This window comes from Drosophila yakuba, chromosome 3R (genome assembly GCF_016746365.2).
Source record: "Drosophila yakuba strain Tai18E2 chromosome 3R, Prin_Dyak_Tai18E2_2.1, whole genome shotgun sequence".
NCBI lineage: Eukaryota > Metazoa > Arthropoda > Insecta > Diptera > Drosophilidae > Drosophila > Drosophila yakuba.
The window spans coordinates 19,716,172-19,731,600 of NC_052530.2; the positions used below are offsets into that span (position 1 = coordinate 19,716,172).

General features: G+C 44.6%; 3 protein-coding genes across 3 annotated transcripts; 1 reads left to right on the forward strand and 2 right to left on the reverse strand.

Moving 5' to 3' along the window:
* Positions 1–2,289: 2,289 nt before the first annotated feature.
* Positions 2,290–3,406, reverse strand: LOC26534708 (glutaredoxin domain-containing cysteine-rich protein CG31559). Its single transcript, XM_015192931.3, has 2 exons — positions 3,191–3,406; positions 2,290–2,897 (listed from the first exon to the last, which is right to left on the reverse strand). The coding sequence occupies exons 1-2, from the start codon at positions 3,200–3,202 to the stop codon at positions 2,424–2,426; spliced, it is 486 nt and encodes a 161-aa protein (XP_015048417.1). The 5' UTR covers positions 3,203–3,406; the 3' UTR covers positions 2,290–2,423.
* Positions 3,407–8,725: 5,319 nt separating this feature from the next.
* Positions 8,726–9,853, reverse strand: LOC6537567 (glutaredoxin domain-containing cysteine-rich protein CG31559). The gene is made up of 2 exons (XM_043207096.1): positions 8,957–9,853; positions 8,726–8,809 (listed from the first exon to the last, which is right to left on the reverse strand). The coding sequence occupies exons 1-2, from the start codon at positions 9,851–9,853 to the stop codon at positions 8,726–8,728; spliced, it is 981 nt and encodes a 326-aa protein (XP_043063031.1).
* A 1,782-nt stretch (positions 9,854–11,635) lies between these two features.
* On the forward strand, positions 11,636–14,493 carry LOC6537568. The gene is made up of 5 exons (XM_002098078.3): positions 11,636–11,892; positions 12,054–12,392; positions 12,534–12,950; positions 13,121–13,273; positions 13,350–14,493. Exons 1-5 carry the CDS (start codon positions 11,682–11,684, stop codon positions 14,417–14,419), a joined length of 2,190 nt encoding a protein of 729 aa, XP_002098114.1. The 5' UTR covers positions 11,636–11,681; the 3' UTR covers positions 14,420–14,493.
* Positions 14,494–15,429: the final 936 nt, after the last annotated feature.

Consider the following 15,429-nt stretch of genomic DNA (forward strand, 5'->3'; position numbering starts at 1 on the left):
GGTAATGGCGCACAGCGATTCGCGGTTCGAGCCCAGAGGCCTGCGAATCGGCTGCCATCCCGCTGCTTTTGGCCACCAGTCGGCACTCATATGACGTGGCCACCGTTTGTCAGCATTACCGGTATTTACAATATATATTTTAATATTTTCAAGGCCCACACTCTCAGCTATGTCCCCCTCTCCAATCCCTGTGTGTTACTCTGCCAAATTGTTTATGAAAAATTGCGTATGACGACGCCGTCGCTGGCCCATAAATCAAGCCGCCTTGGCCAAGGATTTGGGCCAACAGCTCGACGGTGGTCCGCTCGGTAATTACAATGTAGCCGTCTGTGAATTTAACGATCTGGGGGGGATTTCGGAAGGCGGAAACGCAACAATCCCACCCACTTCCGTCCGGAGTCCCATCCCATCTGAAAGGAAAGGGTTCTCCTTCGGTCAGTTCGGTTGGTCAGCGGGTTGCCGGTTGTGCATTCGAGGCGGCATGTTAACAAAAGTGTGAGCGAAGTGGAAAATAACATTAAAAGGGCTATAACAATAACTAACAAAGACACCAAAAGCAAATGGCAATGCAAAATGTTTGCCTAACTGCAAAGGGGCCAGCACGCTTTCCACCAGCTTTCCACTCTTCCCGCTTTTCCTGCTTTTCCCGCTTTTCCCAGCTCGACCAGGAGCAGGCCGACAAAAATTAAATGGCGCGAGAAAATTGCATGGTCGGTGTGGTCCAAAAAGAGAAAAAAGGCAGGATTACATAATTGCCCGGAGCCAGAAGACGCACTTGGATAAAAAATCGGCACTTAAAGCCCAGCGTGTACCGAAAGTTTGTTTTAAAAAATCCTACTAAAATTAAAATCATGTAAAAATTTAATGTAAGGTTAAAGGAACAAAAACAAGAATGGTGGGTTTTTTACCTTTCGTATGATAAAGAAATAAATAATTTAAACGACGTGTGTATATAACGAGTATACAGTAAATAAATGTAGTTGATTTTAAAAGTTTTTTGTAGTCTCAGGTATTAACTTTAGTATTAACTTTTCGTGAATTTAGAAATATTTTCAGATTTAATTGTGAATATAGTGTTATTTTTCTGGGAACCCGTTTGCAATGATTAAGATCATTAATAGATAATTACCTTTTTCGTTTCTTTTTTACCCTAGAGGAAATTTTCTCAGTGTACGCTCGTCAGATTTAAAGCATAAGCCACAGACTAAGGCTCGGACCGGAAAGCAATCGTTGCTACAACGCCCGTGTGCATATATGTACGTATGTATGGGGTCTACACAGAGCAAACCCTCTACAGTATTATTCTGAAACAGTATTTTCTGAAATATACACTCTGTGTCTTGGGCAGCTCTGCGGTGGCTTGGTTTTGGCTGCTCCTTCGCTTTAGTTGGGCAGTAAGTCACTTTCACAGAAGGCTGGAATTCAATGGTCCTGCTGATGTGGTAATACAAGGACATTTGGGGCTGCCGATCCTGACAGGAATAATCATCTGGGCTTAGCACCCACTGCTCCTCCATGTGGGCTAAAGTCAGCAAAGAAGTATGCAACGCAATCAGTGAATTTCCAAATTAATTTTAAGCGCCGCAAAACATTCAAGATGGCTGCAGCATTTAACCGAACGCATAGTAGATATTGGGCTTTGCATACTTTGCGGCTTAATTTCAAATTAATGAAACATTAAAACGCTAAACTGGCTTAATTGCATTTGAAATATATGCTCTGCACTTCAGGCAAACAATTAATTTGTCGGCAAATATTGGTTTTCTCTTGGTGAAATATTTCATCGGTCCGACAAACATTCTAGCCACTCAGAAAATGTATTATTCCCTTTTATATCGCACACATATGAGAACATATGAAAACATACTGGCTTCTTGGTTGACTTTTTATTTATTGCTGAATTCTTGCTGGTTTTGATTGTTTTACTAGCTTAAAATTGACGAACTTATACATATTTATTCAAAAACTTAAATGTTCACCGATAAAAGAAACATTTATTGACCTAATAATAACCTATCCTATAAGAAGTCTAAAACTAACTCTTTTTTAAAAACGATTTGACACGTTTTAGATAGCGTTATAAGCAAAATAAATGCGTCTGTGCAATTCAGTTAGAGAATACAATTTTTAGCAAATTACTTAGCCCATATTTTCCTATTCCCCAATTTATGTCCCCTTTAATGCTCTTTTGTGTAGAAAACCTGATAAAGGAAAAAAGTATAGAAGTATGTTAAGTACCCGCACTATTGTCTCGAAAATTAAACAGAAATAAAAAACACAGAGCCCTGGTACGGATTAGCTATTTACTACTTAGGCCTAGCGTATTTCGAGTGTATTGGATTTTGGTGGCCTAGACTAACTGGGCTTACGACTACCAGAACTGGAAGTGGAACTGGAACTGGAGCTGGAACTGGGACTGTAGCTCAGCAGTTGTGGCACTTGACCAGGCCCACCTCGTCGCAGTTCATGCACTTGAGGGCCACGAACTCGGCAGTGAAGTGGTTGCGGTGCACGGACTTCTTGGACCCGTTGCAGGAGGGGCAGGGCAGCAGGCGGTAGCCGCCGCAGGTCTGGCAGGTGTAGGTGCTGGCCATGGACTTGTACGGCTTGAGCAGCTGCCTCAGTTCGCCGGACTCGTTCAGCCGCTCCACGGTCTCGGCGTCCCCGATGTGCTGGCCCTCGACGTACAGCTGTGGCACCCGCACCTGGCCGCTCTGCATCCGCTGGCGCATCTCCGCCTGGTACTCCACGCTCATGAAGACGTCCCGCTCCTCGAACTTGACCAGCAGGGTGCGCAGGATCTGCTTCACGTTGGCACACTTCGTGTAGGTGTCCCGGATGATGCCCATGCTGGTGGTGTACAGCACCACCTTGCCCAGGTCTTTCTCCTTGAAGTTCTGCGGGGCGAGAGGAATGAAAAAAAGAGCGGAAAAGCAGATCACAGATTAGTTCGAGATTAGTTCTGGTTTGGAGTTTGCAGTTCGGCGACGGCGCTCTGAAATGATGAAAATCAGGCCATCGAAAACTGGAAACTGGCCCGCCATTCGCCACAGAGTGCGGATTTCGAACTCTATCATGGCCAGGCAAGAATGGCAATAATGGCAATGCCAAACTGGGTCTCTACCCACTGAGGATGAAGGCCAGCCGCAGACAAAGGCGATGCGGAAGCCGCTATGCAGGCATAACTTACAGGTTTTAGCATTCCCAAAATATTATTCTACGTTTGACTGTGTCTTATGTTCGGGTAATCAATGCACTTCAATCATATTTCTAATGCTGCGCTCTGAAAACGAGTTATTCAGATGATTACATAGAACGGCACTGTTTGATTTGTACAATTTTTACATGGAAAAAATCAGATTTCTTGTTGTCTGACTTTAATTTCCGACGTTACTTAGTAAATAATTATGGTGTTTAATTGAAAGACTACTGTGAAATATTTTCTGGGATAAACGTGGGCAAATATGGTATATCGTTTCGAGTGTTTCCTAAACAGAATAGCTAACATTTGGACCTAGAATCAGGTCTTGGAAATAACTCGACAAGGCAGTTTTGAGTTCGGATTTCATCACCCGAATTCCAACTGGTTGGAAATTGCATTTCAAACTGCGACTAGTGAAAAAGTCACCTCTCTCTGCCAGGCTTCGAGTTCATTAGCTCGAGACTTGGACTCACGTAACCCAACTCCGCAGCTCCGCAACTCTGCATGTCACTCAAAATCCTATTTATCAATACAATTAAGCAATAATAGGAAAACTGCTAGGCAATCGCCAGCCACCAGCTAGAGTCACAATGGAAACCTGGAATGTTTTCCCGACAATTTATGATGTCTTATTTTGTAAGATAAACCGGTTCGCTCATTTCATTTGTCAATTAACATTTCCGTTAGTTGGCCAACTTTGGTGGCGTCTGCTTTGGCTAATGAACCAAGTCGGTCCGAACCGAACCGAACTGAACCGAACCGAACCATTCGGATCTGATCCCGGTTCCCCCACCTGCACTACTCCTGAGGTATCAATGAACCGTGCAGATACGTCTTGTACACATAAAAGAAAAGATTGAGCAATCTTAAAAGTTGAATGTTGAATAGGTGTTCGAAAAATGAAGAATGCCTTTTAATATTTAAATATTTATTAATAATTATATTCATAATGCAGGAAATGTGCTTAATACTTTTCTATCAAAGATACTATTCTTTGCTGGTATAGACTTGAAATTTCCTTCCGAAGGTCAATAAGAATCCATAAATTCGTGAAATTAGCGGCTGATTAGATATTCTTGAAACAGTTAAGATAAGAATTTGCATGCCAATGAGAAGAGGGAAACTTATTAAGCTGGTGAGGCAGGGAAATGGAAAATGCGCACATACACTGCCAGTCAGAGACAAAAACACAGCATTCGAAGAGAGATGCAGCTGCAAGTGCCGTTGTCAACGATAAACGACAAAAGCGAGAAAAATATTTCACGACAAAACTGAGGAAAAGTTCAAAGCCACGCAGCACGAACCGAACCGAATCGACAATAAACAACTGGCTGGCTGGCTGACAAACAAACAAACAACTAGCTGCGGTCAAATGGAAAGTCAACTCCAGCTCCAAGTGCCAAGTGAACGTCGCCGAGCTGTTTTTCCAATTCAATTCCACCGATTGTCTTCTGGCGAAAAGAAAAGCCCCCAAGCCAATGAGCCACCAAGTGATGGTAGTGATGGTAGTGATGCTGCTGGTGGTGGTGGTCGCCACTGACGAAGGCAGTGGTTCAATGTCAGCTGAAGCAGCCGATTTGCATTGCCAAAAACACGGCGGCAATTAACAATTACCACACGTGATTTGCACGGTTGACCTCGGCGGCTTGACGACTTTTGTCACAGCAGCACATCAACACGGCATGAGCAACAGCACATAAGCAAAATCTACCGAACAGCCACTGCTACATATAAGTGGACAAAAGAGAAAGCAGGTCACTTGTATGGCCAAGAGCCAGCGGTGGAGTGATTGGCAATCGAAGAGTTGGGCAACAGTCGCATCGAGATGGAGGCTAATGCCGACCAGATACTGATGATGCTGATGCGGCTGATGCTTCTCGAAGGTGACAAAGTGAGTTGTCTGTTTTCCGAGCTGAGCAGCAGCAGCAGCAGCAGCTGGTGATTTGTGGCCAGCTCCACCGAACTCCAATTTGCGGCCAATCGGCAATCGAAAATTCGGTGAGCGCTCTAATTATGGCTTGCAGCAATGCGCTGAATACGAGGGTCGTTTGATAAGTCCGTGACTTTTTGTATTTGCCGCGCACCTGCTCTAAATACAACACTGCTCCTGTCAGCAGTTATCGATTAACAGCTGACTGTAAAATTTTGAGAAAGCTGCGTTTTTTGGTTTGCGTTTTATAGGCATTGAAAGCAGACGATCTCGTGAATTTTAACGAAAATGGAAAAAAGTGAATTTCGTGTGCTAATTAAGCATTATTTTTTGCGTAAAAAATCCATCACCGAAACCAAGGAAAGACTTGATAAATATTATGGGGACTCTGCACCATCAATTTCAATGGTTAAGAAATGGTTTACTGAGTTCCGTTGTGGTCGTACCAGTACAAGTGATGCCGAACGTTCAGGTCGCCCAAAAGAGGTCGTCATGCCAGAAATCGTCGACAAAATCCATGGAATGATATTGGATGATCGGAGAATGAAAGTGCGTGAGGTAGCTGAGGCTGTAGGCATCTCAACTGAACGGGTACATCACATTTTACATGAATATTTGGACATGAAAAAGCTTTCCGCGCGATGGGTGCCGCGATTGCTCACACACGACCATAAGCGCAACCGTGTGACCATTTCAAAGGAGTGTTTGGCGATGTTCAACCGCAATCCAAACGAATTTTTGCGCCGTTTCGTTACCGTAGACGAAACATGGATCCACCACACCACACCAGAGACCAAAGAACAATCAAGACAGTGGGTTTCTCCGGGTGAACGTGCACCAAAGAAGGCCAAGGTGGGTCTGTCGGCCAACAAGGTCATGGCCACAGTTTTTTGGGATGCACAAGGTATCATTCACATCGATTACCTTGAAAAGGGTAAAACGATCACCGGCGAATATTATTCAGAGCTTTTGGACAGATTCGATATTGATTTGAAGCAGAAACGACCGCATTTGGCGAAAAAAAGTGCTGTTCCATCAGGACAATGCACGGGTGCACACGTGTGTAGTCAGCATGGCAAAATTTCATAAATTGGGCTACGAACTGCTACCCCATCCAGCATATTCTCCAGATTTAGCCCCCTGTGACTATTTTTTGTTTCCAAACATGAAGAAATGGCTCGGCGGTAAGAGATTCGGGTCAAATGAAGAGGTCATCACAGAAACAAACGACTATTTTGAGGGCCTTGAGAAAACCTATTATTTGGAAGGAATAAAAAAATTGGAAAAACGCTGGACTAAATGTATAGAGCTAAAAGGAGATTATGTTGAGAAATAAAACGCTTCTTTGACGAAAAAAATATATTTTATTCAAAAAGTCACGGACTTATCAAACGACCCTCGTAGGTCTAAAAAAAAGGGGGTAACAAAAAAAGGTAGAAGAAAAGGCCAAAACAATGCTGGCCCAGCTTTTCACTTTCGATTTTACTGCTCTGCATACCGACTGGCTGCATTGTAATTAGCAGCATCTCACTTTCCTCATTGTGGCATTCGAATCATGTGCTCATTTGCATGCGAGCCGCTATAAGGCCATAAAACATTTCTCATTTCTATTCAGTTAGCATCCACTTAAGCTAAGACGATTCGCCGTTGTTTCTAGTCCGCCAAGCAAGCCAGCTATCATTCCATCAATTCATCAGGTTCAGAAAGTGAAAAGCCACGGAGTCGCAGGCCGAGACGCAAAGCAAAACAATAAATGTGATCTAAAATCTGCTCATTAAATTAGATAAAAGGAAATCTGGCAGCGGGCCACTAATAAAAGCTAAAAAGCATAAAAACAACATCGTGCCCAAACAGAAGTTTATATTTGGAATGGAAGAAATCTCTACTCCCGTCACGGTTGATAAAGTCGTAACGGGAGAAAAGCGCTCGGAAAGCCGGAAAAACCCATTGACAATCCAACAAACGGGGACAGGTTTCTGATCCTAAATCGCGTTTGATGTGGAAAGACTCGAAATCAATGACAGCCCTAATGGGAATGGGAATTCCTAATGGCGGTAATTGAGATAATTTGAGACATTAGACTCAAAATTTCGTTGATTTTTGAAGACGCAGCCGAAATACAAAGTCGGTATTAACAAATCAGCATTGGGAATATAAATGATGTTGATATCTAAGACTTAATACCTATTTAATGCTATCATGAATTACTAGAAAGCTCTCTCTCGAAACAAATTGGTAAAAAAAAAAAGAAATATGCGAAATTAAGTTTATATGCAGTGAAGCATTAGTATGGTCACTCCTTAAAACATCAAATTTAAATTGGAATTTCAAGTGCTAATAAATTCCACAGGCTTTGAATGCCTTTAATCAAAATACTAGAAAGCTCCTTAAGCCAATGATCATAAATCAGCGAAGAGATATTGATATATCAAGTGAATAAATTAAGATCGCTTTATGCAAATCTAGTTCCGAGAACACGCCTCACACTCGGAAAAGAAACTATTACCAATCAGTAATCCCGCTTTTACGATGACAACGCCACTTGGCTCCATTGTCTTTGCGGAATTAGCTGTTCTGTGTATCTGCTTTCCAGCCCCAACTGCCCGACATTAACTGCGATTAGTCGTGTCAATTCGGCACCCAAACTACCAAACTACATGTCTCTGGGAACGAGGGGCTAAAACAAACGAGACTTTGGCTAAGGCGATAGCTGGCCAACTGACTTTCTGGGCAATACAACTTTGTGAGCGGGCGCTAAGCGCATACAAAACGACATCGGCGGAGACAAAATAAGCCACTTAACGGTTTCCATTATAATTGAAGAAGAAACCGGCGAAGACGCTGAAAGCGCAGCTGGTCTCCAAGATCTCTCGTGGCTTCCAAGGGGGCGATGGGGAACCGCGGGCTGTTCATTAGATTACGGGCAATGCCAAACACGAAATACGAAATACGAAATGTGAAAGATATGTTATATTGAATAGCCACAGCCACACATCGGTTTTGCCAATTGCAATTGTTGGCCAGCACTTTCTCCATTTCAGCCAACTGAAATGCCGAAATGCCGAGATGCAGACAATTGGCAATTGCTCGCACCGAGCCAATTGCATAATTTGGGCGGGCAGGTGACTCAACGCCACTGGAGGCCTCTGCCACTGGACGCCCAGCAGCGTGGGAACCAATATAACCAACGATAACTGAATAACTGAATATTCATATCGGTATTCATTCATCACAGCGGAGGGCAAGATTTTAGACAAGAAGTCGTTGCATCAGGTAATGTAAGCGTTTGTAAGACGTAATTTAATGATCTTGTAAGTTACCAAGATCAAGTTAGCTTTACTAAAATAAACTAAAACCTAAATTACTTCTCAAAAATATAAAATTACTTATGAGTAATATGCTAATTTTAAACGAAGTTAGTATGTTTCATTGTGGGCTAAATGTTATAAAAAAAAATACTTTAAAATTGTAAAAAAAATAACTAATAAAAACTATACGCAAATGGATCTCGATAGAAAAAAGAGTTGAAAAACTAAAAGCATTTTTACTAATGGTGGGCCTCAATCTGCATATTTAAACCTAAAATGTAGCTTTTATATTTTCCGATCTTTCAGCATTAATATGGACAACAGACGGACGGACATTTCCAAGATGCAGGGAGCTACCATTACTGGAAACTAAGTTTAAGACAGTGATTAGTAAACCGGTAAAAGGGGAATGCTACTGATTGGCAATGCCTCCACTTTGACCTGAGTAGTTTTTCAATATTGCATACACATCCCATTCCGTTTCCAATCCCATCCCGCCATGAACCCGGAACTCACCTTGGCATTGGGCTGCTGCTGGAGCTGCAAGAACGTGGCTATTCCATTGCGCACACGGTTCTTGACGCCCCGCACCGTTCCCTTGGCCGATCGGATGGTGGACTGGGTGGAACTGGCTCCACATCGCACGTCCCGATAGCCGGCGAAGAGGTCTTGCTGCTCCGTTAGGATCCCGCTCACGGAGCCCGCCTCCGTTCCCGTTCCCGCTCCCGTGGAGTGATCCGCCTCGTCGCCACTTCTCGCGCTTCTCGCACCAAAGTTCTCGTGCTCGTTAATGTGAAAGCTGTAGTACTGGTCGTCAGCATACTTGTAGTTGATATTGCCCCGGTGTCCGCCGATGTTGCTGTTTGCTGGCAGAGATTGCGAACTGGCATCGATGCTGTCCAGCGCCTCCTCACCGGTTTGCACAAAGTTGGCCCGCTCCACGGCTGCCCGCAGCTCCTCGATTTTCTCCTCGCTCAGCGACTCGCGGGCCAGGCGAAATGGGCTGGGTTTCTCGGGAATCTTGTCGGGCACCTGGATCTTCTGCTCGTCCACTGGCTGGGAGAACTGCACCACATACTCGGTGCTCCTTCGGTCCCGTATGTCCCTGAGCAGGCTGTCGGGCAGCAGGGCGCCCAGGACCCGCATGGACTTCTGGCGCTGCCGCTGGCCACTGGGCTGGGAGGCGGACTGACGCACATACTCCGTGCTACTGCCGTGCATGGAGTCGCTGCCCAGCGAGGAAGGGCCACTCTCCTCGCTGTCATCCGGCTTGGTGGGCAATCCGGTGCTCTCCAGGTCACTGCCATTGCCACTGTCCGCGGTCTCACAGTGGGCCGCATACTGCTGATACTGGTCCATGAAGAGGCCGCCCGCGTTACCGCCCTTGCTCACAGGGGGCGTGGCCAGCACCATTCTGCTAATCACTTGTTCACTTGTCTGGCTATCTAGTGTTGGCGGAGTAAGCCGACTTTCGGCTGGCACTGTACTGTATTGTCGTTTGGCCCAGGAAAATGCAAGCGTTCAATGACTCTGACGGCCGTTGCACCCGAGACGTCGCATGTCTTTATGCTTCAGATATCGTCGTTAGACTGGCCCGACTTTTTCTGGCCAAGATGGTAAGCCAGAGCTGCGATCGCTTCACTCAACTCTCTCTCTTTTTGCTCTCTGGGCCAATTTATTCAGCGCTCAGGCGGAGATTCAGCAACTCCGAGGTGGCTTTCTTTCGGCCAGATTGCACCTTTGGTAATTTAGAGCCCGTTGCCGGGCTTAAATTGTTTGTCATTAGGCGGTAGGAGAAGAAGTTTCTGGCCGCCTCGCGAATTAGCAATTGGCCTACAGAGCCGGGAGCAGCAGCTGCCAAAGTTGGCATGACGCCTGCGCGTGACTGTGACGCGATCCAACTGGGAATCCAACTGGGAATGTAGTACGCCAGATCGCTTGGCCAGATTGCTGTTCCGAGATTGCAGAACCGTAATAACACGAGTTAGCGGAGACAGCAGCGCTTATTAAATAATATTTCAATTAGGGGTCCCATCATCTCTGGAACTTGACCTTGCTGACCCACTTTTTCGATTAGGAGCTGGCGATTGATTTTGGCAGCAGTAGTCGAGAGCCCAAAGAAAATGTATTATTAGCTGGACTATTTGGAGAATTTAAGTATAGTATATATGAATAAGCTCAAAAATATTTAGGGGAGCACAGATTTTGTAGAGTTGTTACAGACCTACTTAAATATATTGTGAATTTTCTAGGAAAAGGAAATATAATAAAGCTTTACAGAATAATGGTTTTCACAGAATATTGAGTACGCGCTGTTGTTCTTGGCTCCGTTCTTATAGCTCTTACATACCTTTTTATATAAAAATCATAAAAATAAAAAGTATTTAGATCTTGACCTTATCTAATAACAATATCTAGACTGCCAATTAACACCTTTATTGAGAGAAAAGTGAATTAAAAACATGTAACCACGATTATAGACACTCAAACCGAAATAAAAGCGGTTTTTTTTAGCATATAGCAGTCCATGGTATTTCGGACTATCTCAACACAATGTGCGTGACAATTTTCCGAATTTTTTATTGAATGAGTCGCCGTCATCGGCACAGCTTATCCACCGCATCTCGGACAACTTCCTGTCCAGATAGCAAAGGTAAAAGTAACTCATTCAGTCGTCGGTGGAAATGTGCCAGCATGGCCAGCATGAGTTGGCCAATAAAGAATGTCTGATGTGTATTTTCCCCAAACACCCTACCTCACTTATTTTGATTTATGCCACAATTCTGGCTGAGGATGAGCGCGTTATCGGCTTAGAGAAGCGAACGGAAAAGATACTAACTATAAAGCTGTCGCCCCGCAATCTATGCAAATGGCAATGGGGCTTATCTCGCGGCTTTCCGAAATCGGTCGAATATCACGTAGCCGCAGAGTCTGCACTCCGCACTTTGTGAGCATCTAATTGACGCGTCGGATGGCGCTATCAATAGAGTGAATCCGGGCAATCGAAGCATCTACATCTATCGACTGTGACAAATTTCGCAGAATGCCGATGCCAAGCGTGTTTATCGCGCAATGTGATGTCTGCAGAATTTCGGCACCGATAATACCATCAACTCGAGCTATACTATGCATTACTATGCATCAACCTTGGACGCGTGCCTCCGGTGTCATATAAAAGGCCCGGACGCATCTCGAGTTGCATTGAGTTTCGCAACTGACTCAGAAGAAGAACTGCAAGAACATGGTCGGGCGAAGGGCGATTGGTCTCTGTTTTGGAATACTCTCACTTGTGGTGCTCGCCACTGCTGACCAGGATCGGATGAGCATGCTCTGTTCCGACGACGACACCCCTGCCTGCGCCCAAAGTCGCGAAAATGGCATGTACTTCTTGTTCGCCAACGAGTGTGACCTTCGAAAGGCCCAGCGGGGCAACCTCATGAATGGCCCTCTATGTAAGTAATATCTACCGATGACTAAATATATAACTCGTAACTTTGTTAGCTTAATGCTGAAATCAAATATAAGGCATATTTATTTTGATTTGTTTAATCGGTACTTATAAAAGTTTATTAATAACTCACACTTAAATATAACTTTAATATATTCCCTTCAGATGACGTTACCCTCCGCTTCTGCTTTCCCAGCTGCGAGTTCGAGTGCAGCTCCAGATATCAGCCAGTTTGTGGGATCAGCTCAAAGTCCGGGGAACGGAAAACCTTTAGGAGTCGCTGCGAGATGCTGCGAACCGCTTGCCTCTCCCGGTCGGACTGGATGGTCCACCGATGGGGAGTGTGTCCCAAGGCCAACACGGTGCCCCAAAACAGTCAGAAGCCACCAGTGCCCGTGCCCTGCACCAGGGTCTATAGACCTGTGTGCGCCATGTACGCCGGTGTCAAGTCCACCTTCTCCAACGAGTGTTTGGTGAACGCGGAAAACATCAAGACCCAGAGAAGTGAGTTATATCACAATCAATATCAAATCCCAAGCAGTACGTTTAAGAAAAACAAAAATGTACCTTATACTCGTATCAACTTATATTGTAACGAAATGTGATAAAGGAAACCATAAATTTCCATGATTTTCTCCTGTGCAGATTGGCGCATCGTTTCCGAGGGCCTTTGTGGCGAGGACAGCACCAAGATGAAGCACAGTCGCAAGCAGAAGCCGAAGGCCAAGCCCAAGTCGGATGCGGAGCGCACCAAGCGGAGCCACGGAGGCAGAAGGTTGTCCACTCAGGCGGAAGACTTCCAGATACCGGAGGACGCCGTCGAGATCTACGCTCCCTCGACCTTCCACACGCAGTTCATCAGCCAGTCGGGCGCCATGGAGAAGAGCTATTCGCTGCCCGCCAGGAAGCCCTACGTGGTGGCACCCCCCAAATCCAAGTGGCGGGTCCCCACAAAATCCTGCGTTTTCGGAAATGAACCCGTTTGCGGGAGCTTGAGGGGCCAGAGCCGCACCTTCTCCAACGTGTGTGAACTCATGGAGTTCAGCCAAAAAATCGGAAAAGGTAAGTGCTTCATGGGCATTATTTATATGCCAGCAAAAATGTAACTTAAAATGTACACTTAATAACGCTTTAAATCAATGACTGGAACTACGATAATGCTACTATATCTGTCTAGAAAATAGGTTAAATGCTATATACTAATTATATACTAATTGTTGGATTCCTCATAGCATGGACCATTTCCCATCATGGAGCCTGTCGCCGCTGCGATAAGAGTTGTCCCACAGTTTATCAACCAATTTGTGCCACCCGAAACGGCATCAATCACACAATCGTAAACGAGTGCTATTTGGAGCGAGTGCGCTGCAAGGATCCCAAGAGCAGTACGTTTTACATTATTATTAACATTATTTAAATAATTTAAATTTAAATAATATTTAATATTTAAACTTCTTGCAGTTTGGAAGCTATCCCACGTTGGTGAGTGCCCCAAGCCAGTCGGCAACCCATCCCCAATGTCTTACACTGGCAAAAGTCGCCCAACGTCTGTGGTGCCAAGTGTTTTGTATGGAAAGAGTGCCACCACACCACGGAACCGCTTCCGGAAACCATTGCGTAGGTCCACAACCACCAGGGCTCCCAGCACACCATACAAGATACGGTCCTTGGCGAAGACAAATTTCACGGTCCCTTCGCCTTCCCTGGAAGCCAACAATCGCAAAATACGCAAAATCGAGCTGGCCGCTGCGGGATTTGGAGGTTTTGGTGCGTCAAGCGGGTCAAATTACCTGGGCTCTGAGGAAGATGCCTTCTGGTCCTCCAATGACAGTTGGCTGGTGCGCAAAACTCTCGATAATGTCAAGGGCTTACTTGGAAAGAAGCCTACTTCCTTTAAGAAGGCGCACGGTGAGAAATTCCCACTGCCCTATTGGATGGCCCCACCAAGGCAAACAAGTGCCACCAGCACCACCACAGCTGCACCACCAGCTAAACTTCCAGCTATTCTTAGCAGGGCATCCACGGAGCTATTAAATTTGGATATTGGAAACACTGCCAGCGTCTACGAAGAGGATGAGCACGAGCTGCTGCTCATGCTAACCACTAAAAAGGGCACCACCTCAACCACCCCACCACCAGAGCCCAGCACCACTGCAGCGCCCAGCAGCACCGAACCTTCAACCACTGAATTGCCCACCAGCGTTGCCATTGTCTCTTCCTCCGCGGAACCGGACAGTGAAGAATCCACCACTGACTTCGATGAAACCACTGATCCAACGGATTCCAGCACCTCAGCTGCAAGACAGTCTTCCACCACAGAGGCCGACGAGATGAACAGCCAAACCACGGGGAGTGAGCCCACAACCACCGTGGCCTCCGACAAGTTGGCCACGACCACTTTGAGTGCTGACTACGCGGCGGATGAGTCCATTTCCGAGTCCAGTGGTCAGACCTCCATCTATGGGCTCGACAAGAACTCCTTGATTATGAGGTTGCTGCGCGCCAGAAGCAACCAAAACGTGTTCATCTAGTTACGTAGCTCTGTTAAAGATAAATTTAAGTTGTTACTTGCTTACGTTTCCTATAAATACAAGACTTAAATATACATACATGGATTCTATCTTAGGGGTTTCATGGGTTTAACAAATTTCAATAGTTGATGTGGGTTATTCAATACTACATTTTAGACATGGTTAATATTTAGAAAGAACTTGCGCTAGCCACTAAAGTGTGGCCATTATTAATCGCAACTTTTATATATTTATGGCTCAAAATATAAATACACACGCATGGAAAACTGTTTATATCGGACAGAAAATGATTTCAATGTGAATGCTATCTGTATAACTAACAGTCTACATACACTGAAAACGACTGTTAGTACTGATTATCTTTTATTTTTATTTTATTTTATTTTATTAAAACGCTCTGCATGGTCTAACTATTAATTTGTGTGACTCACAAGTTTTGTATGGCTTAAAATTTGGAAAACTGGTTTTAAATGCATTTTTGTTTTTATGAATTCTACGATCGTTAGTCTTTACAAACCGTATAACACTTCCTTTACCATTTATCCGAGACTAGCACCTGGCATACGTTAAATACATAATGACAATTGCGACCTTTAAATGCTTCATTAATACCCGCATTCTACATCATGTGCCTATCGCCATCTTGCGGAAGCAGACAGAAACACTTGTCGAGTGGCTCTGCTACTTAGGTGTTTGTATCGGAAGGTACATGTAGATGGCGCTACTGAGTAATATTATATGTATAATGTAAAATCAATGTCAGCTGTATGATAAAGTCTGATTCAGCCAACTGCCGCTTACTTATACACTATCTGCAACAGAAAGGACACTTTTGGGAAAGTTGTATGCAAAAAGCTTTAAAACTAAGGCACTAGTTTGGGTAGAACCGGAAGTACGGACGTGGCTATATCAACTCGACTATTGCTGTTGATTAAGAATTTATGTATATTTTCGGACTTATATCAATACAATCTCTGAAAGAAAACTACTTTAATCGCTAAATTTTCACG